At 41.4% G+C, this 26,128-nt stretch overlaps 1 protein-coding gene across 1 annotated transcript; it reads right to left on the bottom strand.

Annotated features, from left to right (window-relative positions):
* Positions 1–453: 453 nt before the first annotated feature.
* On the bottom strand, positions 454–14,396 carry slc25a44a (solute carrier family 25 member 44a). The gene is made up of 4 exons (XM_029668723.1): positions 14,170–14,396; positions 4,295–4,986; positions 4,019–4,146; positions 454–2,717 (listed from the first exon to the last, which is right to left on the bottom strand). The coding sequence occupies exons 2-4, from the start codon at positions 4,929–4,931 to the stop codon at positions 2,526–2,528; spliced, it is 957 nt and encodes a 318-aa protein (XP_029524583.1). The 5' UTR covers positions 4,932–4,986; positions 14,170–14,396; the 3' UTR covers positions 454–2,525.
* Positions 14,397–26,128: the final 11,732 nt, after the last annotated feature.

The raw sequence follows: 26,128 nt of genomic DNA, 5'->3' as shown, positions 1-26,128 counted from the left end.
ATGATTAAATGTATCCCCAACTGATGCTGAAGCATGGGGTTTCCCATCTGCATTTACCTCATTGAAAACCCCCAAAGTATGAAATGCTAATATATGTTGGCACTACAAAGTTCATTTCCTGCAATTCTACACATTGTCATCACTTATGCAGTGTTATGTTACCTGATTTTGTTATGTTTGAGTCAATGGGGGCTCCATACCATGACGTTTGTAATTTTATTCTCCCTTACGCTCTTTATTTTGGTGATCAGTTCTCAAAGATCTTATTTTAAAATATGTCCATTATCTTTTCTACATACTATCTGATTTTAGTCATTTAATTTTACACAAACGTTACCATCCCAAATGTTTATTTTAAGGCGTGGCGGCGACGATAAAGGCAATTGGTGTAACATTGAGGAGCAAATCAGCTTCAGGCACGCTGTAGGGATGTTACATAAGTAGGCCAGTTCCTGAAAGTGTGAAGTCCAATTTATTGTACAAACTGTCAATGACCTTGAAATTCATGAGTTATGATTTTTTTGCTAAGCATTAGGAGAAAGTTAAAGGTTTGGGTGTGCTGTGACAGTATTTTACATTTTCCATTAAGTTAAAATAACTTGTGCAAATCTATTTACTTTATTTATCCAAAACACAGTTGTGACCTGAAATTGTTGCTAATTGAAACTCATTGAAGACATCAGAACACCCTATCCAGTTAACATGGGTATACTTCACAACTGAGCATGGTGCCAAATATCACCACTCATATTTGAGGAAGGTATGAGCAATGGGCAAATTCATAATGCGTGAATGCTTACAAACAAGGTTAATTTCATGAACTAAAATCAATTAAGTGCAACAGTTCAGTCTACAACTTACAGAAAAAAAGGAAATATTCAAAACACAACCTTATACTCCATGAAATGTAGTACATTTAGAAACCATTAATCAAATTGCTCAATTTAATTTTGGCCAAGACACACTTCATATAGCATTTTATTGTGGCATGTTTCAGGACAAAAGTATGTGGACACCTGCTTGTTGAACATTAATTTCAAAATCATGGACATTCATATGGAGTTCGTATCCTGCTGTAATTGCCTCCACTCTGGGAAGACTTTGCACTAGATGTTGGAACATTTCTGCGGGGACTCCACCAAACTTTACAGTTGGCACTATGCATTCGGGCAAGTAGCGTTCTTCTGGCATCCTCCAAACCCAGACTCATCCATCGGACTGCCAGATGGTGACGCATTTCCACTGCTCCAGAGTCAAATGGCAGCAAGCTTGGCATTGCGCATGGTGATCTTAGTCTGGAGCTTCATGAAATGTTCTGTTCCTAGGCCGTCATTGAAAATAAGAATTTGTTCTTAACTGACTTGCCTAGTTAAAGGTAAAAAGACACCCGCACACAAGCTTAAGTTATTTTGTTGCTTCCAGAGGCAGCATGGAACTTGATAGTGTGTTGCAGCCGAGGACAGATTATTTTTACACGCTACGCACTTCAGCGGTCCCATTCTGTGAGCTTGTATGGCTTACCACTTTGCGGCTGAGCTGTTGTTGCTCCTAGATGTTTCCACCTCACACTAACAGCACTTACAGTTAAGCAGGGTAGAAATTTAAGGGGGCATCTTATGACAGTACCACGTTGAAAGTCATTGAGCTCTTCAGGCAATTCTACTGCCAGTGTTTGTCTATGGAGATTGCATGGCTGTGTGCTCAATTTGATACACCTGTCAGCAACTGGTAGAGCTGAACTAGCCCAATCCACTAATTTGAAAGGTGGTCCACATACTTTTGTATATAGTGTACTATTCCCAACAGTCCACAAGCATTGAGGGCAAGCATTTCCCAAGCCTACTTTGAATAACTTGCTTTACACAAATCATATTCAGAGAAAAAGGGTACTAGAGAGCAGCTCTGCTCTTATTCAACATAGCCCTGGTCCTTTCTCACCAAAGGAAGAGAACTTGTTTGTTGAATGTAATAACCTGCCCTGTTGACAGGCTCTCAGCAGGGTTGTCTACATTACCTTTGCCAGTGAAACGCAACCATTGGGTGAATACATGAACAATACAAAGCTGACAAACATGTACCATTTAAAGTTAACAAACACAATTATTTTAAGGGCAACAGAGGGTTTGTGAGAGTCCATTTTGAAAACCAGTTTAACCCAGTGACAAACTTACCAAGCCTTATAATTGGTAAATTACACGACTCTCCTTATTAATTACACTTTAATTTGCTTACTCTGCTGCAACAACGCACACATTTTTCTCCATACCTCTAATTGACAAGTTCCAATATCTACAGATGTACTCCCTGAAAACAGAAAAGGTATGAATCATAATTCCTCTGCCCAAACAGCATGATAAAATCCACCAACCTCACATTAAAACATAAAAAAGGCAACAGTTTTTTCAAAGGCTAATCCGAATCGGCAATATGTGAGACCAGGTAGCCATGTTTTGTCTGTGTTTGACAGTGTCCTGGCTACCTGGCCCAGTCTAGCCCGGGTCTGTCCCTGGTTGTCCCTCTGGTATTTACCAGTGTCTAGAGTTGACCAGCTCAGGCCGCAGGCTCAGTCTCTTGAGGGTCTCGTAGCCCACCACGATGACCACGGCCGTGGGGGTGGAGGAGATAATGCGGGCAGACAACCCTTTAGTCATCCCCCAGGGTCCTTCCTCTGCCAGCAGCTGCTTGAAGGTTGCAATGACCGATGACCTGCCCTCCACCTTAGGAGCCACAGAGAGAAAGGTTTGATATCACTCAAAAAAAGACATTTAGAGTTCATAGAGAAATAGATGGATCGAGGTAGAAAGACAAATGAGGAGTCCCTTTAGAGTCCTTACAAATGCAGACTCCGTTGTTTCTTGGTCAACATGGGAATTTTTCTGGCTATGTATTTAAGCTAGGCAAATCATTCTTATGAACGTTCAAATATCCCCTGAAAAATCCATGTTTGTAAAAGTTGGCCTGAAAACCCCTTGAACCTGCTTTGTAAAATATAATGAATTGAACTCATAAGTGCCTTTAACAGTATATACCCCTAAAATACAGTGCATTTAGAAAGTATTCACACCTCTAGACTTTTTCCACATTTTGTTACATTACAGCCTTATTGTAAAATGTATTACATTGTTTTGTTTTTTTTAATCAATCTACAGACAATACCCCATTATGACAAAGCAGAAACTGGGTTTCAGAAATGTTTGCAAATGTATTAAAAATGTCACATTTACTTAAGTATTCAGACCATTTACTAAGTTGAAACACCTTTGGCAGTGATTACAGCCTCGAGTCTTCTTGGATATGACGCTACAAGCTTGGCACATATTTTGGGAGTTTCTCCCATTCCTCTCTGCAGATCCTTTCAAGCTCTGTCAGGTTGGATGGGGAGCGTCACTGCACAGCTATTTTCAGGTCTCACCAGAGATGTTCGATCAGGTTCAAGTCTGGGCCACTCAAGGACATACAGAGACTTGTCCCGAAACCACTCCTGCCGTTGTCTTGGCTGTGTGCTTAGGGTCATTGTCCTGTTGGAAGGTGAACCTTCGCCCCAGACTGAGGTTCTGAGCGCTCTGGAGCAGGTTTTCATCAAGGATCTAGACAGGTGTGTGCCTTTCCAATCAATGCACTAATTTCAACTATCATAGCAAAGGGTCTGAATACTTAAGTAAATAAGGCATCCGTTTTTAATTTTTTTTTTTATAAATGTGCCAAATATTCTATAAACCTGTTTTCGCTTTGTCATTATGGGATATTGTGTGTAGATAGTTTTTTATTTAATCCATTTTAGAATAAGGCTGTAAAGTGACAAAATGTGGAGAAAGGGTCTGAATACTTTCCAAATGCACTGTATATCCAAAAAGAGGATCTAGTATGGTAAACTTGAAATGGTTTGTAAACCATATCACCAGTGATTACAAAAAGGATTAACTAAGACAATAACACTGAATATGAATGTGTCACTCTTCATTCAGTTAAACCATAACAAGGATTGTTTACAGACAAAGCAATATACTTGTGGTTTTACCTGCACTCTGGCCCGCACAACATCCATGGGATTGGTGATGGTGGAGGCTGTGGCTGCTGCCATTGGCCCAGCGATAGCCTGCAGAAGCAGGTGAGGACAATCACTGGGGGCTAGTTTGGAAAGGTTCTCTGTAAACATGAACATAGTGAAAATGTAAGGCGCAAAAACATTTCAGATGCATTTCAAGCAGCTTTAGAATTGCCCATGTCATGTAATATCATACAAAACCTAGCTAAAATCTAGTATCTGCCTGCCGTGGCAGGTAGAGTCGCCTACCTGCATAAAAATGATAAAAAGGCCACCACACCGCACTATTGGGGATGTAGGTGAGGAGGGATGCCACGTATCCCCGGTAAAATCCCCGGAAACCATCAGCGGCACATATCTGCACCACAATGTCCCTGGTTTGTCCGAAAGTCACTTTGCTCTTGGATGTCGCCACCATTATTTTGGGTTTGACCTTGAAGCGGCTCAGGTGTCCCACCTGGCCTTGCATCATGAGCTGCTGAGAGACCATATCTATGGGCACAGTGATGGTCTGGGCCACCAGGGACGCCGCTCCCCCTGCCCACAGAGACTTCACTGTGTTATTGCTGGAATATTGGGACACGTACTTCCTTACCAGTTCATAGGTGGTGATGTAGGCCTGGCCTGAGATCAAGGTGAAGGTGTTAACCATAAAGCCTCGGTAGAGGCCTCGCGGGCCCTCCGCCTTCAGGATCTTGTAGAAGGCGTCAAAGGTGCCTGTGTAGAGGGACTTGCCCTTCTGCACCTGCAGCCGGGTGCGGATGAGGGTGAACGGGTAGACTGTGGCCCTGGTGGTCATGGTCATGAACACACCCAGGGAGTAGAACTTTTTCTTGTCCAGGTCCTCCCATTCAATGATCCGGATGGTGCGTTTCTTCTCCTCCATCCTGCCTGCTGGTGTCCACAGCTCCTTGTTGAATGGACCGCGCCCTCCACAACACCTGATGGACCAAGAGAAGGACATTGAGGCAGGTCTCAAAAAGCACAAAAATAGGATTTCATCACTCACCATCTCCGATTGGGTTTTTTAAACATTATTTAAAGACAATTTGAACTCTGAGAAATGAAGCTAATTGATTGCACCAAAATTGTCAAAAGCCAACCACAGACCCCCCAAACCAAGCCCACCCCAACGGCAAGTATACAGCATCAGTTCTCTGTCTGACGAGTACTATGACGCTGCGACTAGGAGTATCGTTTCTTTCTTCATACCCATGTAATGTATTCTCAGTGAACTTGGTGATGGCCATCTGCCCCCGTTCAGAGAAATTAGTCATTGAATTTGTTAAGTACCATGTACTGTCATACAAAAGCATATTACCAGGTTCTGATCACAAGATGGTGCTATTGAATGTCCCCCACACCCTCAATGTTAATTTAAGACTGAACCTTCAAATGATGATTTGGAAATGTAAATTGAATGTTTGAGTTAGAACATACATCAAATAAAAAGCATATAAAACCAAAGAATTGCCTTGAGGACTACTCATTCCTCATTTCATTCTTTCTTTGTTCAGTGCATCTATTGCAGTGATGTTGCTACATCCAAATTGATATTGGCAACCAGTTGCAGTGGTTTGTTCCTTAACGGTGCAGATGTTCTGCACCAAAAACAAGCATATGTCCTCTCCGTTTGGCCAAGAAAATGATCTTGCTGGATAACTTGGATACATGAATTTCACATTTACGTCCATGTTTTCATCATCCACAGAATTGGCTATTCCAATCCAGTTATCATCATCCTAGCAGCAACACTAGCATATCAGATACACGCATATTCACCCTTGTGTGCCCATCAGTGGGTTTCCATTGGTCAAAGTCACATTTTATAGCATAATCTGTGTATTTGAAAACTCTTTGTATCCATGAGGCTTTTGGAGAGTCGTACAAAGTGATGGAAGGTGTGGGTTTCTGGCAGAGTTCTTGAATTCTAGTTTGCTACTATAAGTACTGGATTGGAATTGCTGATGCTGTGGAGCAAGGTCATTTTCTTGGCTAAACAAGCACCATCTGCTCCATTAAAATGAGAATTTCACTATTCAGGACTCTAACCTGTATTTGTTCATGAAAATGGCACGTTATCCTATTTGGGGTAGGGGGCATTTTCACTTTTGGATAAATAGAGTGCCTGAACTGCCTCCTACTCTGTCCCAGATATATGCATATTATTATTCGTATTGGATAGAAAACACTCTGAAGTTTCTAAAACTGTGTGAATCATGTCTGTGAGTATAACAGAACTTATTTAGCAGGCGAAACCCTGAGGACAAACCATTCAGATTTTTTTTTGAAGTCACTGTCTTTTCAATATATTTTCATGGGGAATCCAGAATTCTAGTTGACTTTCCTGCAGTTCCTACCGCTTCCACTGGATGTCACCAGTTTATATAAATTGGTTGAGGTTTTTCCTTTGTGTAATGAAGAAGTACCATTGCTCAGAACGAACGTCACTTCATGTGTACCTTTTGATAGAGGCACGTAACCAGAAAAGTAGCGTCAGTTTAATTTGCTCCTGTATTGAACACAGATCATCCAGTCTTCAATTTGATCGACTATTTACGTTTAGAAATACCTAAAGCTGTATTACAAAAGTAGTTTGAAATGTTTTGGCAAAGTTTACAGGTAACTTTTGAGATATTTTGTAGCGACGTTGCGTAAGTTGGAAGCGGTGTTTTTCTGGATCAAGCACGCCAAATAAATGGACATTTTGGATATATATCTCGACGGGATTAATCGAACAAAAGGACCATTTGTGATGTTTATGGGACATATAGGAGTGCCAACAAAAGAAGCTCGTCAAAGGTAAGGCATGATTTATATTTATTTTCTGCGATTTGTGTCGCGCCTGCAGAGTTGAAATATGCTACTCTCTCATTGTTAACTGTTGTGCTATCATCAGATAATAGCATCTTATGCTTTCGCCAAAAAGCCTTTTTGAAATCTGACATGTTGGCTGGATTCACGAGTGTAGCTTTAATTTGCTATCTTGGGCATGTGTCATTTAATGAAAGTTTGATTTTTATAGAAATGTATTTGAATTTGGCGCTCTGCATTTTCCGTGGCTATTGGCCATGTGGGACGCAAGCGTCCCGCCTACCCCAGAGAGGTTAAAGAAGGTTCCAGACAGTTGTTTTTTGCAATTTCACTTGTTTTAGATAAACTTACTCAAACTTCCTGAGCCTCATTCTGGAGTTCCAGGCCATCCAAAGCGCCAACACCCAAATACGTCCTTTTACAAAAGGCAAAGCTCTCAGTATCGTGAAGCAGATCTTTAGATGTTGTACACATGAAATTGTGCCATACCAAACTTTACCCGCAACATTAAAATCCATTTTGTTGAACACAAGCGATACTTTCTGAGAGAGATGGTATGCTACAAAGTTTGCTAGCTAATACAGTAGCATCACTGATGAAAGGGGGAACACTAAGTCTGTTGTTATTTTGCTTATGTTAGCTAAAAGTTTGCTTGCTACCTAGCCAGCTTCGCACGTGTGTGTTTTGGGATAGGGTAAACAACTAACTACTTTCAGGTTGTTTTGAGCTTCGCTATTGTTATCATTCTGCAAAACATGTAGTTTGCCAACGTAAAATGGCTTAGAGCTCATTCACATATCTGATCCTGTATCTTATGTTTGGGTACCCTGATACGGTAGGTCTAGTTAGGTCTATAAAGCATGAGTGAAATGCAATATTGTACCCAGGCGAGATGCGTTGAACTTTTTGTCCATTGTAGCCTACCTAGCTGGCTCACATCATGTAGAATGTGCGGCTCGCAAATCACATCGTGAAACGGTTATGTACAGTCGTGGCCAAAAGTTTTGAGAATGACACAAATATTAATTTCCCCAAAGTTTGCTGCCTCAGAGTCTTTAGATATTTTTGTCAGATGTTACTATGGAATACTGAAGTATAATTACAAGCATTTCATAAGTATCGAAGGCTTTTATTGACAATTACATGAAGTTGATGCAAAGAGTCAATATCTACAGTGTTGACTCTTCTTTTTCAAGACCTCTGCAATCCGCCCTGGCATGCTGTCAATTAACTTCTTGGCAAATATATAGATAAACTCTCTTGGCAAATAGTGTGGTTTACAGCTTATCATTAGATACTCTACTTCAGGCGAGCAAAATCTAGAGACTTCCTTAGATTTCGTGCACCAGCTTTTGTTTACAAATATACATAGACCAACCCGTCTTACCGGAGTGTGCTGTTCTGTCTAGCTGATGCAGCGTATATCCCGCCAGCTGAATGTTATCCATGTCATCATTTAGCCACGATTCAGTGATATTACAGTTTATGTCCCGTTGGTAGGATATTTGTGATTGTACCTTGAGAACTGATTATGTACACTGGCCGTTGGGGTGGGCTTGGTGTGGTGTCAGGGGTCAGTGGATGGCTTTTGACCATTTATTTGGATTCCTCATGTCATTGGTATGATGATGTTTGGTCCAAATCGGATGTTAGCTACTATATTTATGGAATATTATGTGAATCCTATTTTATTTTTAAAGGGACAACTTGGGTGCAATCAATTAGCTTCATATCTCAGATATCAAATTATATTTCAACAACAATGTTGCAGGAATGCTTATCTCATGTTTCTAACTGCAGAAACCATTTCAGAACAATCTGAGATGGGTGTCATGGCTTGCTGAAATGACAAAGAATCCATCATAGTCTGTGACAAAAATGGTCTGTTGAACCTCTCATTCAATTATAGTACTATAACACAGTTGTACTTGAGGAATACCTATGCAAATCTAGCTTATAAACATACTCAGGGTTCCTACACCTAATTCAAGGACATTCCAGGCCTAATTCCCTCAAATTCAAGGACCCAACATGGCATAGTTTGAGACGTGGATCAAGGTTAATTACTGTTACAACACTGATCATTTTTATAATGAGAACCAGCAGGCTTTAGAAGCTCACAGACAACAATTAAAAAGAGAGGCTTGAATGTGTGAAAACTTCTCAATTGTGCTGTGTTACAGTGATGGCAGACAGAGAAGGCAAGAGACCACTCAAACACAGCACAGCAAAGCAATATATTGTGTAAGTTGAGCGATAAAGACGGACTTATTTACGAGTTGAAGAGCTAAGTAAACTCCTCGTTTATTTCATTAGCACCAGCTTCACCACATAAAATGTCGCAGAGCAAAAAAACAACCTTTTTTTCCATGACCAAATGAATAGATAAACAAAAACAAATGACCATAAATTAAATATTTTGCAACAAAAGATTAGATACATTAATTGGATAAAAATAAATAAATAAAACATTTGCCCAACCATTGTGTTCTGGGGTTGTTGGCCTTTTTGGTTAATTTGCTTTTTTATTTTATTTTTTAGCACTTGCTTATTGAGTAGTTTCTCAAACTGTTAAAACAGTGCCCAACCCTTGCTTTTTGCTGCTACTTGCTTTTCAGGTCATTCACTTTTTCGTTGAGTAGTGTTTCTATTTCAGCTATTTGTGCACTTGTATCTTTAACACCCTTTCTCAGGCTATTGGACTTGGCAATAAGAGTGAGGTTGCCTGTGCTCTCCGCTTTGAGTGCAAATTTGTCTGCTGAGGTCTTGGGAGCATTTATGCCATCTGTCAGTCTTCTTTTCTTCCCTTTAAGTTTATCTATAAGGTATTTTCTTTGTTTTTTTGCTCCTCCATTCTTCTCTGTCTCTGTACTTCTTGATGTGTCACATACCTCTGCCTTGCAGATGCCACTGACATCAGCAGCGGTCTGTCAATGCACACATTTTATATGCCCCCCACAGCTCTTATGTGGTCAACTATACATCTCTGTGCTACATATGAATCTTCCTTCAAGTTCTCCACTTCAATCTGCCAATTGCTGGAGAATCCGCACTCTACTGAGGCTTGCCCGTGTGACAGTAAGAGGAGTTGGCGGCAAAGTCTCCACAGATTTCTGAGCTCTGACATTACTCATGTAAAAATGTGTCCATGCTGTCTTGGACAGGATCAAAGTTTACAAACAGTGTTGGGCCTGGACAATGTCATCAATAAAATGTGAGTATTGTCGAATGTCATCATCATATCATCACAATCTCCTTCCTTCACCCGATGACTATTTACAAGGTAGATCAGGGCCTTCTTCAACTTTGCTGTACACAGCATCTTTCCATTTGTGCCCTGCCATTTCCCTTGGATCCAAGAAAGAAAGATGCGAGACCAGAGATCACTTCAATGGAGATTCCTCAATGAGTTTGTTAACAGTTGTGAGCATACATTAGGGCGGCAGGGTAGCCTAGTGGTTAGAGCGTTGGACTAGTAACCGAAAGGTTGCAAGTTCAAATCCCCGAGCTGACAAGGTACAAATCTGTCATTCTGCCCCTGAACAGGCAGTTAACCCACTAGGCTCTCATTGAAAATAAGAATTTGTTCTTAACTGATTTGCCTAGTTAAATAAAGGTTAAAAAAATAATAACTACACTTCTTGCAAAAGATTTTGAAGTCCAATATTTTCTGTCCAATTTTCTTCCCTGCGGACAAGTCTCTCACAATTCTTCGAGTAACAAAGCCCAAGTCGACCTGTGAGGAGTCGATGTGATTGGATGACTGGGTCACCTCGACATCAAGAGGTTTTTGAGGGGTTTTCGCTTCTTTCATGAGGTCTGGCTTAATGAATCTGCTCATCAAGCTCTTAAGCAGGTTGATCAAGTCTGTAGAGAGAAATGGCACCATGGGCTTATCGGTCTGGTAGCATGTGAGGAATGTTGTCGTCACTTTGCTCACTGACAAGATGAAATTCAGTTTTGCTGTCATGAGAGGGTCCTTAAGCCTCCTCAATCACCTCAAAGGACTTTGTGCCTGGATTTGGACATCTCTTCTCTACAGCCTTCACATATGTTGCCATAAATAAAGAGCTTTCAAGCACAGGTGCATTTTCAACCCACCGTGTCATGCAAAACTTAAGTGGCATTTAGGGATCTAATGATCCAATGATGTTAAAGTAGTCCTCCCTACGGGCTGGAGTACCCTTCAAAAGGTGGTACATAGCATGCAGTACACTGTCGACTTTCCACTCTGTTTCTTCCACTCCCTTCTGAAATGCTCCATGTACAATATGGAGACCGCAACTGCCTATGTTTATAAGGTGTAGGACTATTTTATTCTCACAGGGCTTCTCAACCTTTGAGTAAAATGACCAATTTACATTTGGTTCATCCATGGAGATCTGAACCATGTTTTTCTTTGATAGATCTTCGGTGCTCTTCTCATAGACCGCTTTAAGGTCCAACGCAGTCGCATGTCCCATAAATTTAGAATCGTAAAACCTCGTCACAACTTTCCTCATCCCATAAACGGATGTGAAAGTCACACTGCTTTGACAGTTTGTTTCTGTATTACTATCTAAGTCTTTACCCAAACAATTTGAGCTTCTACTTCTAAAAATTCACCTTTCCAGAAACAAGTCTCTCACTGTTGCCGCTTGCTCTGCCCCCAGCTGTGCCCTCGATACCATATGTGAATTGATTGCCCCCCCATCTATCTTCTGAGCTCGTGCTACTAGGTGACCTAAACTGGGACATGATTAACTAGTTGGATATAGGGGGCGCTCTTAATTTTTGGATGAAAAACGTTCCCGTTTTAAACAAGATATTTTGTCACAAAAAGATGCTTGACTATGCATATAATTGACAGCTTTGGAAAGAAAACTGGCTGTTGTCGATGTGTTCCCGATTCGAGCCCAGGTAGGGCGAGGGACGGAAGCTATACTGTTACACTGGCAATACTAAAGTGCCTATAAGAACATACGATTTGTATTTCATATACCTTTGACTATTGTATAGAGAGAAATAGTCCTATAATTCCTATAATAACTACAACCTAAAACTTCTTACCTGGGAATATTGAAGACTCGTGTTAAAAGGAACCACCAGCTTTCGTATGTTCTCATGTTCTGAGCAAGGAACTTAAACGTTAGCTTTCTTACATGGCACATATTGCACTTTTACTTTCTTCTCCAACACTTTGTTTTTGCATTATTTAAACCAAATTGAACATGTTTCATTATTTATTTGAGGCTAAATTGATTTTATTGATGTATTATATTCAGTTAAAATAAGTGTTCATTCAGTATTGTTGTAATTGTCATTATTACAAATGTAAAAAAATTGGCTGATTAATCAGTATGGGCTTTTTTTGGTCCTCCAATAATCGGTATCGGTGTTGAAAAATCATAATCAGTCGACCTCTACTAGTGATGCACTGGGCAGTACGTACTACCCTCTATAGCGCCATTGGTGGTTGATGACAAGCAGTTGCCATACCAAGTGGTTTAAGTGCAGCTTTAGAATTCTGAGGATCTGAGGGCCTATGCCAAATCTTTTCAGCCTCCTGAGGGGGAAGTGGCATTGCTGTGCACTCGTCATAACTGTGTTGGTGTGTGTGGACCATGATAGATCCTTAGGGATGCGGACACAGAGAAATTTCAAGCGTGGCGGTTGTGCGCGGCAACACAGTCACGGGTGAACAGGGAGTACAGGATTCGACTAAGCACGCACCCCTGTGGGGCTCCTGTGTTGAAAATCAGCTTGGCCGATGGGTTGTTGCCTACCCTCACCACCTGGGGATGGACCGTCAGGAAGTCCAAGATGCAGAGGGAGGTGTCCGTCCCAGGATCCTTAGCTTAGCGGGCACTATGGTGTTGAAGGCTGAGCTGTAGTCAATGAACAGCATTATCACATGGGTGTTTCTCTTGTCCAGGTGGGAAAGGGCATTGTGAAGTGCAATAGAGATTGTGTTATCTGTGGATCTGTTGGGGCGGTATGTGAATTGTGGGCCCAGGGTGTCTGGGATGATGGTGTTGATGTGAGCCATGACAAGCCTTTCAAAGCATTTCATGGCTACAGATGTGAGTACCACGGGGCAATAGTCATATAGGTAGGTTACCTTGGCCTTCTTGGGCACAGGGACTATGGTGGTCTGCTTGAAACATGTAGGCATTACAGACTGGTTCAGGGAGACGTTGAAAATGTCAGTGAAGATACTTGCTAGCTGGTCAGCGCATGCCCTGCGGCCTTGTGAATGTTAACCTGTTTAAAGGTCTTACAACGGCTACAGAGAGCATGATCAAAGTCGTCCAGAACAGCTGGTGCTCTCATGCATTGTTCAGTGTTGCTTGCCTCGAAGCACGCATAGAAGGCTTTTAGCTAGTCTGGTAGGCCTGCGTCAATGGGCAGCTCGCGGCTGGATTTCCCTTTGCAATCCGTGATAGTTTGCAAGCCCTGCCAGATATGCTTACACACACACACACACACAGGTGTTCGGAGCACACTAGATAGCCAATTAGTATATGTGGCCACTTAGGTCTTCCGTAAACATGCAATGTTACAAGGAGATATGGCCGTGTGGGAACACTAACCCTATAAAGGTGGTAGTAATTTAACTTTTTTTTTTACCTCCTCGCTGATATGAAAGATACGTTACTTATATTTCCAAAACCGTACCACATACGATGCATTTTAACGTTCAGAACGAGTGTCAAAACCTTAACTCCCTCGACCATAAGATACTATCGTCAATAGGCACATAAGCAGTTAGCGTCTAGGAATGGGTTAGTTTTAGATACAAATCATGGCTACAATAACCATGTTTCCATCCAGTTTTTAATGCGAGTAAATGTCATACCGTATCTTTTCAGTGTAATTTTATAAATGCAGACAGAATATTAATTCGGCATTGTGGGAATTTGTGTCGTAAAATTCATAATTTGGTAGAGTTGAAAATGCGATGGAAACATTTTAATTTCAATTTTTTCCCCCCGGTACATTAAAACTTGAGCGAAAAAGTACATGTGCGCACTACGTCATCACGCAATGATTTGTATCTGCAACAGGTCCGTTTGGTGGAATTACCACTGGTGGGAACATTCGCATATTTTCTTTTGCGGATGTATTACTTTCGCATGAAAATCGATCCCCAATTGTATGGAAACCTAGCTATTTTCTGCAGACAGCGCACACGCAATTGAAGAATACAATTTAACATGAGCGCTCTGGTTAAACCTATGGCATGAACTGTTGATAAAAAGCTTAGCTATGTGTCATCGTAGGAATAAACATGGTACATCGACCTTACAAAACAAGGAAACGTGACTTACCGTGTTATAGAGCCATTTTCACATAGCTCAAGACGCCATGTCTATGCTACACACGGCTAAACTGAACTATATGTATAACGTTCTAATAGCCTTGTAAAAATAAGCATTCGTTGAAAGGATTCGGACTAGTTAGAATATGGTTTGATGTCAAATTCATGCCGTCCATTCGTAAATGTACGGTCACCGATGCTTGAGCGAGCGTCTCGTCAGCAACATTAAAAAAGTACTTCCGGGTCACGACATTTTTCTAAATAAAAGTCCCCTCTCCCTCTTATGAAAAAAGATTACTGCATTACAGTGTAATGCTGCAGATACTGCGTCCAAAATAACATTTTTACTCTAGTAATTTTGCAGTATAACTGCAGTTTTTCTGCAACTACTGCATCCAACATACCACAGTCGCCTGCAGTTACTGCACTTTTTCAGAACTGAAATCTTTTTTTGCAAGGGACGTAACAGTAGAAGTGTCAGTAACCTGTAAAATATTAACAGTGATTCATATTTGAGTGACATTTGCATTAAATTTAAGTTTTAAAACATGTTCCAAGGTCAAATAAATGCCACAAATACAGTACACTGTATATGAAATACATATTTTTCTAGGTGCCGAAGTAAAAGTGGGGTTGGGATTATTCACTTGGGTTTTTAGAATCTAAATGTGGTGTTATTTCATGGGGGGCAGAGGTCTAAATGCCGAGCAACACTTTGTACTCCATTCACTGCACTGTAGGCCTACAGGTGATCAATTACTGAACAAGCTAAACGATTGATAGTGTGTCCATAGAATACAAAACAGCCAAATCGCCTCTTCAAGCCTCTTCCGTCAAGTAAACGGATGAGGTCCAACAAGTCCAGAACAGCAAGGCTTGGTAACAGCACCTACTCTGAGGCTGTGAGATCTGTGAACTCAAGTTGAGTCATAATCGTACCACTTAAATTTTGTACTGTCACTAACTCTCTGCTGAATGACTAATTCAGGACTATATCTAATCAATAGATACAGTTGCAGTAGGAAGTTTACATACACTTACGATGAAGTCATTAGAACTTATTTTTCAACCACTCCACAAATGTCTTGTTCATAACAAACTATAGTTTTGGCAAGTCGGTTTGGACATCTACTTTGTGCATGACACAACAATTGTTTCCAGAAAGATTATTTCACTTATAATTCACTGTATCACAATTCCAATGGGTCAGAAGATTACATACACTAACTTGACTGTGCCTTTAAACAGATTGGAAAATTCGTGAAAATTATGTCATGGTTTTAGAAGCATCTGATAGGCTAATTGACATAAATTGATTCAATTGGAGGTGTACCTGTGAATGTATTTCAAGGCCTACCTTCAAATTCAGTGCCTCTTTGCATGATTTTCATGGGAAAATCAAAAGAAAAAAATTGTAGACCTCCACAAGTCTGGTTCATACTTGGGAGCAATTTCCAAATGCCTGAAGGTACCACGTTCATCTGTACAAACAATAGTACGCAAGTATAAACACCATGGGACCATGCAGCCGTCATACTGCTCAGGAAGGAGACGCATTCTGTCTCCTAGAGATGAACGCACTTTGGTGTGAAAAGTGCATATCAATCACAGAACAGCAAAGGACCTTGTGAAGATGCTGGAGGAAACCGGTAGAAAAGTATCTATATCCACAGTAAAATGAGTTCTATATCGTCATAACCTGAAAGGCCGCTCAACAAGAAACCACTACTCCAGAAGCACCATAAAATGCCAGACTACGGTTTGCAACTGCACATGGGGACAAAGATCGTACTTTTTGGAGAAATGTCCTCTGGTTTGATGAAACAAAAATAGAACTGTTTGGCCATAATGACCATCGTTATGTTTGGAGGAAAAAGGGGGAGGCTTGCAAGCCAAAGAACACCATCTGAACCGTGAAGCACAGGGGTGGCAGTATCATGTTGTTGGGTTGCTTTGCTGCAGGAGGGACTGGTGCGCTTCACAAAATAGATGGCATCATGAGGCAGGACAATTATGTGGTTATATGGAAGCAACATCTCAAACATCAGTCAGGAAGTTAAAGCTTAGTCACAATGACCCCACTTATTGTGGGAAGGTGGTGGAAGGCTACCCGAAACGTTTGACCCATGTTAAACAATTTAAAGGCAATGCTACCAAATACTGATTGAGTGTATGTAAACTTCTGACCTACTGGGAATGTGATGAAAGAAATAAAAGCTGAAATAAGTAATTCGCTCTACTATTATTCTGACATTTCACATTATTAAAATAAAGTGGTGATCCTAACTGACCTAATACAGGGAATTGTACTAGGATTAAATGTCAGGAATTGTGAAAAAACAGAGTTTAAAATGTATTTAGCTAAGGTGTATGTAAAACTTCTGACTTCAACTGTAAGTGATCAGTACATGGGGTGTTCATAGATTGGGTGTTAACTGACAGGCATGCCTGTAAAATGACCTACATTATCCTAATGATGATGAGCAGGCTGCAGACTTTACACGTGTAAATCAGCCCAAGGCCAGCCTGAACGTGCCAAAACATGAATCAGGTCAAGCGTTTTGGCTTGACAAATAACATTTATTGGAAGGCAGTATCCTAGTAAGATCATGCTGCTATAATATCACCCCAATTATGCCTGTAGCCTATCAACGGTTATCACATAGGTTAACAGCGCTTTTCTTCAACCCATCCTGGTCGCAATTCATCAAAAGGTTTCCATCTTGGACTGAAATTATTAGCGATGTGGGTTCAGGTTTTTGTGATTGTGTGACCTATTATTGCCTCGTAAAATAGCTAGACTCTGGTGAATAGACTGGACATAATCGATTGTTTTGCCAGTGCAGTGCTATATTTGAACATTATCGTGTCCAATAGCTCCATTTTAAGCTGTTTGACCACAGTAAAACTCCAACGCTTGCTATGCCCAAGCTTTTAGTTAAAACTCACCTGATTTGGCACACAATCAATCGTTTTTCCTGTAGAGTGCAATACAACAAAAATACAGTAAGACTTTGTTAAACATTACATTTCAAAATTGCATCCTTGAACAATAGCACCAGTAAATTAAACAAAATGCTTTCTTAAAAAAAAAAAAGGTAATTATATATATTTTTACCCGTAGGCTATTATTATGTTCTTTACATTTATGTATTTATGCTCCAACTATTTCTCGACGCTATCTCACCAAATCTGAAACATAAATTGTATGGGGGTGGTAGGGATGTTGGGGAGGATAAGAAAGGTAAGACACACAAACAAAAAATGGGGGTAAAATCAAATAAATGTTTGGATTATCATGCTATTTCAATGGCAACACATTCCCTTATACAGCATAATGAAAAATGGGATTTCCAATTTTGGGAAGAAGTTGACAAAATTTTGCAATGGCCAACTGGAAACCCATTGTCACTAAATGTATTCATATCATACACATAGCATTTTACCGCAGACCTTTATTTGGAAGGGAAAAGCAGAAAACCGGAAGTGTTAATGCTGCTGACATGACGCTTATGCTGCCATGAGCTAATGCTGCCTGCATGAAAATTGACAAAAGGTGAAAGGTCACACAACGCATATTTAAAATAAGTGTTATCATTTTTTATAGTGATTTTTAGATGTGGGTGTTGTCAAGTATGCATAATGTTATTCTCAATGACTGTGATGCAAATGTTTATATTTATTTATAAAAAAGTTGTTATAAGTATTGTCTTTACATCACAAATTGTCATGTTCTCTGCTGCCCATGACTGGAACGAACTGCAGAAAGCACTGAAGCTGGAGACTCATATCTCCCTCACTAACTTTAAGGCATCAGCTGTCAGAGCAGCTTACAGATCATTGCACCTGTACATAGCCCATCTGTAAATAGCCCATTCAACTACCTCATCCCCATATTGATTTTTCTTTGTTGCTCCTTTGCACCCCAGTATCTCTACTTGCACATTCATCTTCTGCGCATCTATCACTCCAGGGTTTAATTGCTAAATTGTAATTATTTCGTCACTATGACCTATTTATTGCCTTACCTCTCTAATATTACTACATTTGCACACACTGTATATAGATTTTTCTATTGTATTATTGACTGTACATTTGTTTATCCCATGTCTAACTCTGTGTTTTTGTCGCACTGCTTTGATTTATCTTTGCCAGGTCGCAGTTCTTGAACTTGGAACTTGTTCTCAACTGTCCTGAGAACTGGAAGGAAAGGCGGCCAAAGTAGGAATTGGCTTTGGGGGTGACCAGTGACCAGTGGTGACCAGTGAGCTGAGGTGACCAGTGAAATATACCTGCTGGAGCACGTGCTACGGGTGGGTGACCAGTGAGCTGAGCTGAGATAAGGTGGGGCTTTACCTAGCAAAAACTTATAGATGACCTGGAGCCAGTGGATTTGGCAATGAATATGAAGCGAGGGCCAGCCAACGAGAGCATACAGGTTGCAGTGGTGGGTAGTATATGGGGCTTTGGTGACAAAACGGATGGCACTGTGATAGACTGCATCCAATTTGCTGAGTAGAGTGTTGGAGGTTATTTTGTAAATGACATCGCCAAAGTTAAATAACATCAAATTAATCTGAAATACAGTGTAGACATTGCTAATGTTGAAAATGACTATTGTAGATGGAAACGCCTGATTTTTAATGGAATATCTACATAGGCGTACAGAGGCCCATTATCAGCAACCATCACTCCTGTGTTCCAGTGGCACGTTGTGTTAGCTAATCCAAGTTTATCCTTTCAAAAGGCTAAATAATCATTAGAAAACCCGTTTACAATTAGCTTAGCAAAGCAAAAAACTTGTTCTGATTAAAGAAGCAATAAAACTGTCCTTCTTTAGACTGGTTGAGTATCTGGACCATCAGCATTTGTGGTTTCGATTACAGGCTCAAAAGGTCCATAAACGAAGTACTTTCTTATGAATGTCTTCAGTCTATTCTTGTTCTGAGAAATGAAGGCTATTCCATGCGAGAAATTGCCTAGAATCTGAAGGTCTCATTCAACGCTGTGTACTACTCCCTTCACAGAACAGCACAAACTGGCTCTAAGAAAGAGGAGTGGGAGTCCCCGGTGCACAACTGAGCAAGAGGACAAGTACATTTAGAGTGTCAAGTTTGAGTCCTCAACTGTCCTCAACTGGCAGCTTCATTAAATAGTACCTGAGGATTGTGTTTTTCTTGGAATAGAAACACCATAATATTAATCAAATTAATTCACCTAATTTCTTCAAATCAATCCCATATATGTTCAAGTACAGCCAATATTAAAAACAGTCAAATTCTTCTCAAAGATGCCCTCTGGTGGTCAAACTAGCACTAACTAGCATTCATGGCAACAATGGCCGACACTCAAATACATGCCATAGAATTCTGTGGCAGCCCACAAACTGTCCTGCATTACGAATACTTTTAAAGAAAGAACAATTGTATGTGATGGGGGTCTATGGTCAGTCTGTTATATCTGGTGTAATTCTTATTTGGTGTCCTTTGTGAATTTAAGTATGCTCCTTCTAATTCTCTCTCCCTCTTTCCCCTCCCCTCCCGGAGGACCTGAGCCCTAGGATCATGCCTCAGGACTACCAGGCCTGATGACTCCTGGCTGTCCCCAGTCCACCTGATCATGCTACTGCTCCAGTTTCAACTGTTCTGCCTGTGGCTGTAACAGGATTATATTGGTGATTCCCCTTGTCACTTTATTGTTAAGGCAATGGATTTTTGTTTTTATTTTTGTCTTGCCTTCACCTACTCAACATGGCATCTTATTGGCTGGTTTGCATAGCTTGCTTACGAGGAAGGATGTTTCAGTTAGAATCGTCCCAGTGAACAAGCACTGTAAGTCAAAAGTGATTTTTATACACCCAAGTGATGATTTAAATGTACAATTTATATACATTTGTTTGTAAATGTTATTAAAACACCACACCTAAGATGTAGCGTTTTTTGGTGCATATTTGTTGTACATTTTGTTGTAGAACATTCCAGCTAATACTAGCTAGCAACTAACTGTGTCTGGTGGGGGGGGTTGTGTATTTTGTACAGTGCGTGAGTGCAGAGTTGGATGGTGAGCCGTGCATTGCATGACGTGCAATTTTGTGCTGTTTATATCAGGTACAATGTTAAAAATATTATATTGTTGTATTATTTTGGTAACTACATTGCCTAGTGAACAAGTACCAAACCAGCGTGCGTGAGTGGAGAGTTGAATGGTGATGCATGACGTGTAATTTTGTGCTGTTTCTATCAGAATAAATCTCAATGACTGGTGCTACAAGTTGGAGTTTGTGTCGATGATTGATTGTACACAACGCAAGAAGATTACTGTTACACGGCTATGGAACCCTGACCTGTTCACAGGACGTGCTACCTTGTCCAGGACCTGCTGTTTTCGACTCTCTCTACCGCACCTGCTGTCTCGACCTCTGAATGCTCAACTATGAAAAGCCAACTGACATTTACTCCTGAGGTACTGACCTGCACCCTATACAACCACTGTGATTCTTACTTGACACTACTGGTCATCTATGAATGTTTGAACATCTGGAAGAACAATCTGCCACCTGGCAGAACAAAAATGGCCACCCCTCAGAGCCTGGTTCATCTTTAGGTGTCTTCCTAGGTTTTTCCAAGCTCTCGTGCTTCTACATCTGCATTGCTTGCCGTTTGGGGTTTTAGGCTGGGTTTCTGCATAGCACTTTGTGACATCTGCTGATGTAAAAAGGACTTCATAAATAAATGTGCATGCTGACTACAGGAATGTCCACCAGAACTGTTGCCAGAGAATTGAATGTTAATTTCTCTACTATAACCCGCCTCCAACGAGGAGTATTTCTGTCTGTAATGAAGCACTTTTGTGGAGAAAAACTCAGTCCAATTGGCTGGCCCTGGCTCCCCAGTGGGTGGGCTGATGCCCTACCAGGCCCACCCATGGCTGCACCCCTGCCCAATCATGTGAAATCCATAGATTAGGGCCTAATGAATTTATTTCAATTGACTGATTTCCTTTTATGAACTGTAAAGCAGTAAAATCGTTGAAATTGTTGCATTTATATTCTTGATCAGTATAGTTAACGTAAGTTCAATCACAAAGGCTGGTCTAAGTGCATCTCACAGTTTCATTCAGTAGTATAACACAATTCACATTGCATTTTTATCATGTCCACAGTGGGAATGTAAATCTGTGATGTTTAAATTGTCCATTTTTTTTATTATTGATTTTTAAAACATACAATCTACCTGCAGTGAAGCCACTCAACATTTACATTACATTCAATCATCTAGCAAACACTCCCATCCAAAGTGACCCAAAGGAGCAACCAGGGTCAAGCGGCCCACCTAAGGGCACATCGACAGATCTCTCACCAAGTCGAATCAGGGACCCACACCAGTGACCTCATTGAGGGTGGCGTTGATCATGCACTGCTTCTCATGGGATGTGCCTGATGTTCCGCATGTGTTAGCAGTTGATGTTACTCTTGTTGTTTTGCTTCCCTTTTTGGCCACAGCCTTTTGTTACGCTAGTGTTTCATTTACATTTACATTTAAGTCATTTAGCAGACGCTCTTATCCAGAGCGACTTACAAATTGGTGCGTTCACCTTAAGACATCCAGTGGAACAGCCACTTTACAATAGTGCATCTAAATCTTTTAAGGGGGGTGAGAAGGATTACTTTATCCTATCCTAGGTATTCCTGAAAGAGGTGGGGTTTCAGGTGTCTCCGGAAGGTGGTGATTGACTCCGCTGTCCTGGCGTCGTGAGGGAGTTTGTTCCACCATTGGGGGGCCAGAGCAGCGAACAGTTTTGACTGGGCTGCGCGGGAACTGTACTTCCTCAGTGGTAGGGAGGCGAGCAGGCCAGAGGTGGATGAACGCAGTGCCCTTGTTTGGGTGTAGGGCCTGATCAGAGCCTGGAGGTACTGAGGTGCCGTTCCCCTCACAGCTCCGTAGGCAAGCACCATGGTCTTGTAGCGGATGCGAGCTTCAACTGGAAGCCAGTGGAGAGAGCGGAGGAGCGGGGTGACGTGAGAGAACTTGGGAAGGTTGAACACCAGACGGGCTGCGGCGTTCTGGATGAGTTGTAGGGGTTTAATGGCACAGGCAGGGAGCCCAGCCAACAGCGAGTTGCAGTAATCCAGTAATCCAGTTTCAGCATTGGATGTTCCCTGTACTGGAGTTACTTTTTAGGGTGAAAAAATACCTGTTTAGTAAATGATACAAAATAAACCACTGCCTCTGGTCTGTTCAATATATGCCTCCCACCTGTGTTAGGGTGCTTCGGACAAACTGAATTGTTTTTTCATTTTTACATTATTAGCCCAGATGTTTTTTGGTGTTATTACATACAGCCAGAAATAACTTTTGGATATCAGAGCGGCGGTAACTCACCAGCATTATGACCAGGAATACAATTTTCCCAAATTGGATCCTTTGTTTGTGCCCCCCAGGGCAATTGAACTTTTTTCAGAGGCTGCTCCAAAACACTTCCGGCGGAGAAGGACTTCTAGTCTGACTCAGTAGGCGTGCAGACCATCCACCACTTCCGAGTATATTACTCGTTCAGTCTCTGGATAATAAAGTAGACAAGCTCTGGGCGAGGATCTCCTTCCAGAGAGACATCAGGGTTTGTAACATACTCTGTTTCACGGAAACATGGCTCTCTAGGGATATATTGTCCCAGTCCATACAGCCAGCTGAGTTCTCAGCACATCACGCAAACAGGAATAAAGAACTCTCTGGGAAGAAGAATGGTGGGGGTGTATGTTTCATGATGAACTACTCATGGTGTGATTGTGATTAACATTCAGAAATTCAAGTCCTTTTGTTCACCCGACCTAGAATACCTCAATCAAATGCTGAGCATATTACCTCCCAAGATAATAGTATTTTGGTTATAGTCACAGCAGTGTACACTCCCCCTCAAGCCGATACCACAAAGGCCCTCAATGAACTACGCTGGACTTTTTGCAAACAACATATCCTGAGGCCACATTTATTGTAGCTGGGGATTTTAACAAAGAAAATTTGAGGAAAGCGCTACCGAAGTTCTAATAACACATTGACTTCAGTACACGCTCAGGAAAAACATTCTACCACTGCTACTCAACTTTTCGAAAAACCTCCCCCGCCCTCCCTTCGGCATATCTGATCACACCTCCTTTTTGCTTCTCCGTTCCTATAGGCAAAAACTCAAACAGGAAGTACCCGTGCTAAGATCTACTCAAAACTGGTCTGACCAATGGACATCCATGCTTCAAGATTGTTTTGATCAGGTGGACCGGGATATGTTCCAGGTGGCCTCTGAGAATAACAGATGAATACATGGATACGGTGACTGAGTTCATCAGGAAGTGTATAGAAGATATTGTACCCATTGTGACTTAAAACCTACCCAAACCAGAAACCGTGGATAGATGGCAGAATTCGTGCAAAACTGAAAGAGCGAACCACCGCATTTAACCATAGCAAGGTAACTGGGAATATGGCCGAATACAAATAATCCCCCCTTAAGGCAATCAAACAGGCAAAACATCAAAGTGGAGTCTCAATTTAACGGCTCAGACACAAGACTTGCGGCAGGATCTACAGACGATCACCAACTACAGAATAAAAAACAGCCACGTCGCGGACACTGACTTCTTGCATCGGGACAAGCTAAACACATTCTTTGCCCGCTTTGAGGATAACGCAGTGCCACCGACGAGACCAGCTACTACCAAGGACTGTGTGCTCTCCTTCTTCGTGGCCAACATAAGTAAGACATTTTAATTTAAAAAAATGTATTTCACCATTATTTAACCAGGTAGGCCAGTTGAGAACACGTTCTCATTTATAACTGCGACCTGGCCAATTTAGAGCAAAGCAGTATGACACAAACAACACATGGGATAAACAAACGTACATTCAATAACACAATAGAAAAGTCTATATACAGTGTGTGCAAATGTATTAAGATTAGGGAGGTACGGCAATAAATAGGCCATAGTGGCAAAATAAATGCAATTTAGCAATTAAACACTGGAGTGATAGACGTGCAGACGATGAATGTGCAAGTAGAGAGAGATACTCGGGTGAAGGAGCAACAAAATAAAAAATAACAATATGGGGATGAGGTAGTTGGGTGGGCTATGAAAAGGTGCAATGATCGGTAAGCTGCTCTGACAGCTGATGCTTAAAGTTAGTGAGGGAGATATAAGTCTCCAGCTTCAGTGAATTTTGCAATTTGTTTCAGACATTGGCAGCAGAGAACTGGAAGGAAAGGCGACCAAATGAGGTGTTGGCTTTAGGGATGATCAGTGAGATACACCTGCTGGAGCGAGTGCTACGGGTGGGTGTTGCCATCGTGACCAGTGAACTGAGATAAGGTGGAGCTTTACCTAGCATGGACTTATAGATGACATTGCAGCATTGAGAGCATCCTGTCTGGTTGCATCATTGCCTGGTATGGCAACTGCTCAGCCTCCGACCGCAAGGCAGAGGGTAGTGCGTATGGCCCAGTACATCACTGGGGCCACGCTTCCTGCCATCCAGGACCTCTATATCAGGTGGTGTCAGAGGAAGGCCCTAAAAATAGTCAAAGACTCCAGCCATCCCGGTATAGACTGTTCTCTCTGCACAGTAAGCAGTACCAGAGTGCCAAGTCAAGGTCCAAAAGGCTTTTTAGCAGCTTCTACCCCCCAAGGCCATAAGACTCCTGAACAGCTAGTCAAAGGGCTATCCAGACGCCTCTTGTACGCTGCTGCTACCCTCTGTTCATAATCTATGCATAGTCACTTTAACTATACCTACATGTACATATTACCCCAACTAACCGGTGCCCCTGCACATTGACTCTGCACCGGTACCCCCTGTATATAGCCTCGCTTGTTATTTTACTGCTGCGGTTACATTTTTTTCCTTAATATTTTATTTGTATTTTTTTCGATAATTTCTTAAAGCATTGTTAAGGACTTCTAAGTAAGCATTTCACTGTATGGTCTACTACACCTGTTGTATTCGGCGCACGTGACAAATAACATTTGATTTGCCAGCTAGCCAGCATAAACTAGCTTGCTGGGAAGGGCCATTGAGCTTTAAAAGAACATGAAAGGGCTCATCAGGGCGACTGACTGAACCGAATCCAATCGTCTCCACGACATATGTCATCAATTTAGGTAACATCTATTGCCGCGTTCACGTGACATTCGGAACTAGACGACATATGTCATCAATTTAGGTAACATCTATTGCCGCGTTCACGTGACATTCGGAACTAGCAAACTCTAACATGTTCGACTTGCTAACTGGTATAGCGATACAAGTGCCGCGTTCAACCTGTTATCAAGTGAGAAATGTCCGAGGTTCCGACTAGTACGTGGACGCGGCATAATACTCTATGGCTGTATAGCCAGAGATGCTGGATCTAATAACGAGATGCTCAGGTCTCAGCCCTAACAATTGAATTCGATGTCCACCGCGTGGAACGGCGTGTTTCTATGCTTTCTTTTGATTGGTGGATACATATCTTAATTTTAATACAATTTGAATATTCGATGAGGGGTGTTGACGTCAAACGGCCTGAATTCAATGGAGAGTGAAACGCTATGCTAGCCTCATAAATATAAATGATTTCACCAGGGACAAATTAAATCACATTTTATTTGTGACATGCACCAGCAGGTAACCAAGTGGTTAGAGGGTTGGGCCAGTTACCAAAAGGTTGCTAGATCGAAATCCAGAGCTGACAAGGTAAAACTCTGTCGTTCTACCCCCGAACAAGGCAGTTAACCAGCTGTTCCTATGTCGTCATTGTGAATAAGAATTTGTTCTTAACTGGCTTGCCTAGTTAAATAAAAAAGTCAAATAAAATGAAATGCTTACTTTACCAGCCCTTAACCAACAACAACTGATAAAGTAGTTTTTTCCCACACAGTTGCCAGGATGCCACATTTGTACTGCTTAGGTTATTAGGAGTGGACTGACAACTTTTATTAGATC

Source organism: Oncorhynchus nerka, linkage group LG9a (genome assembly GCF_034236695.1).
Source record: "Oncorhynchus nerka isolate Pitt River linkage group LG9a, Oner_Uvic_2.0, whole genome shotgun sequence".
NCBI classification, from domain to species: domain Eukaryota; kingdom Metazoa; phylum Chordata; class Actinopteri; order Salmoniformes; family Salmonidae; genus Oncorhynchus; species Oncorhynchus nerka.
The sequence above is the reverse complement of the archived record's forward strand: the minus strand, read 5'-3'. Positions and strand labels throughout refer to the sequence as shown.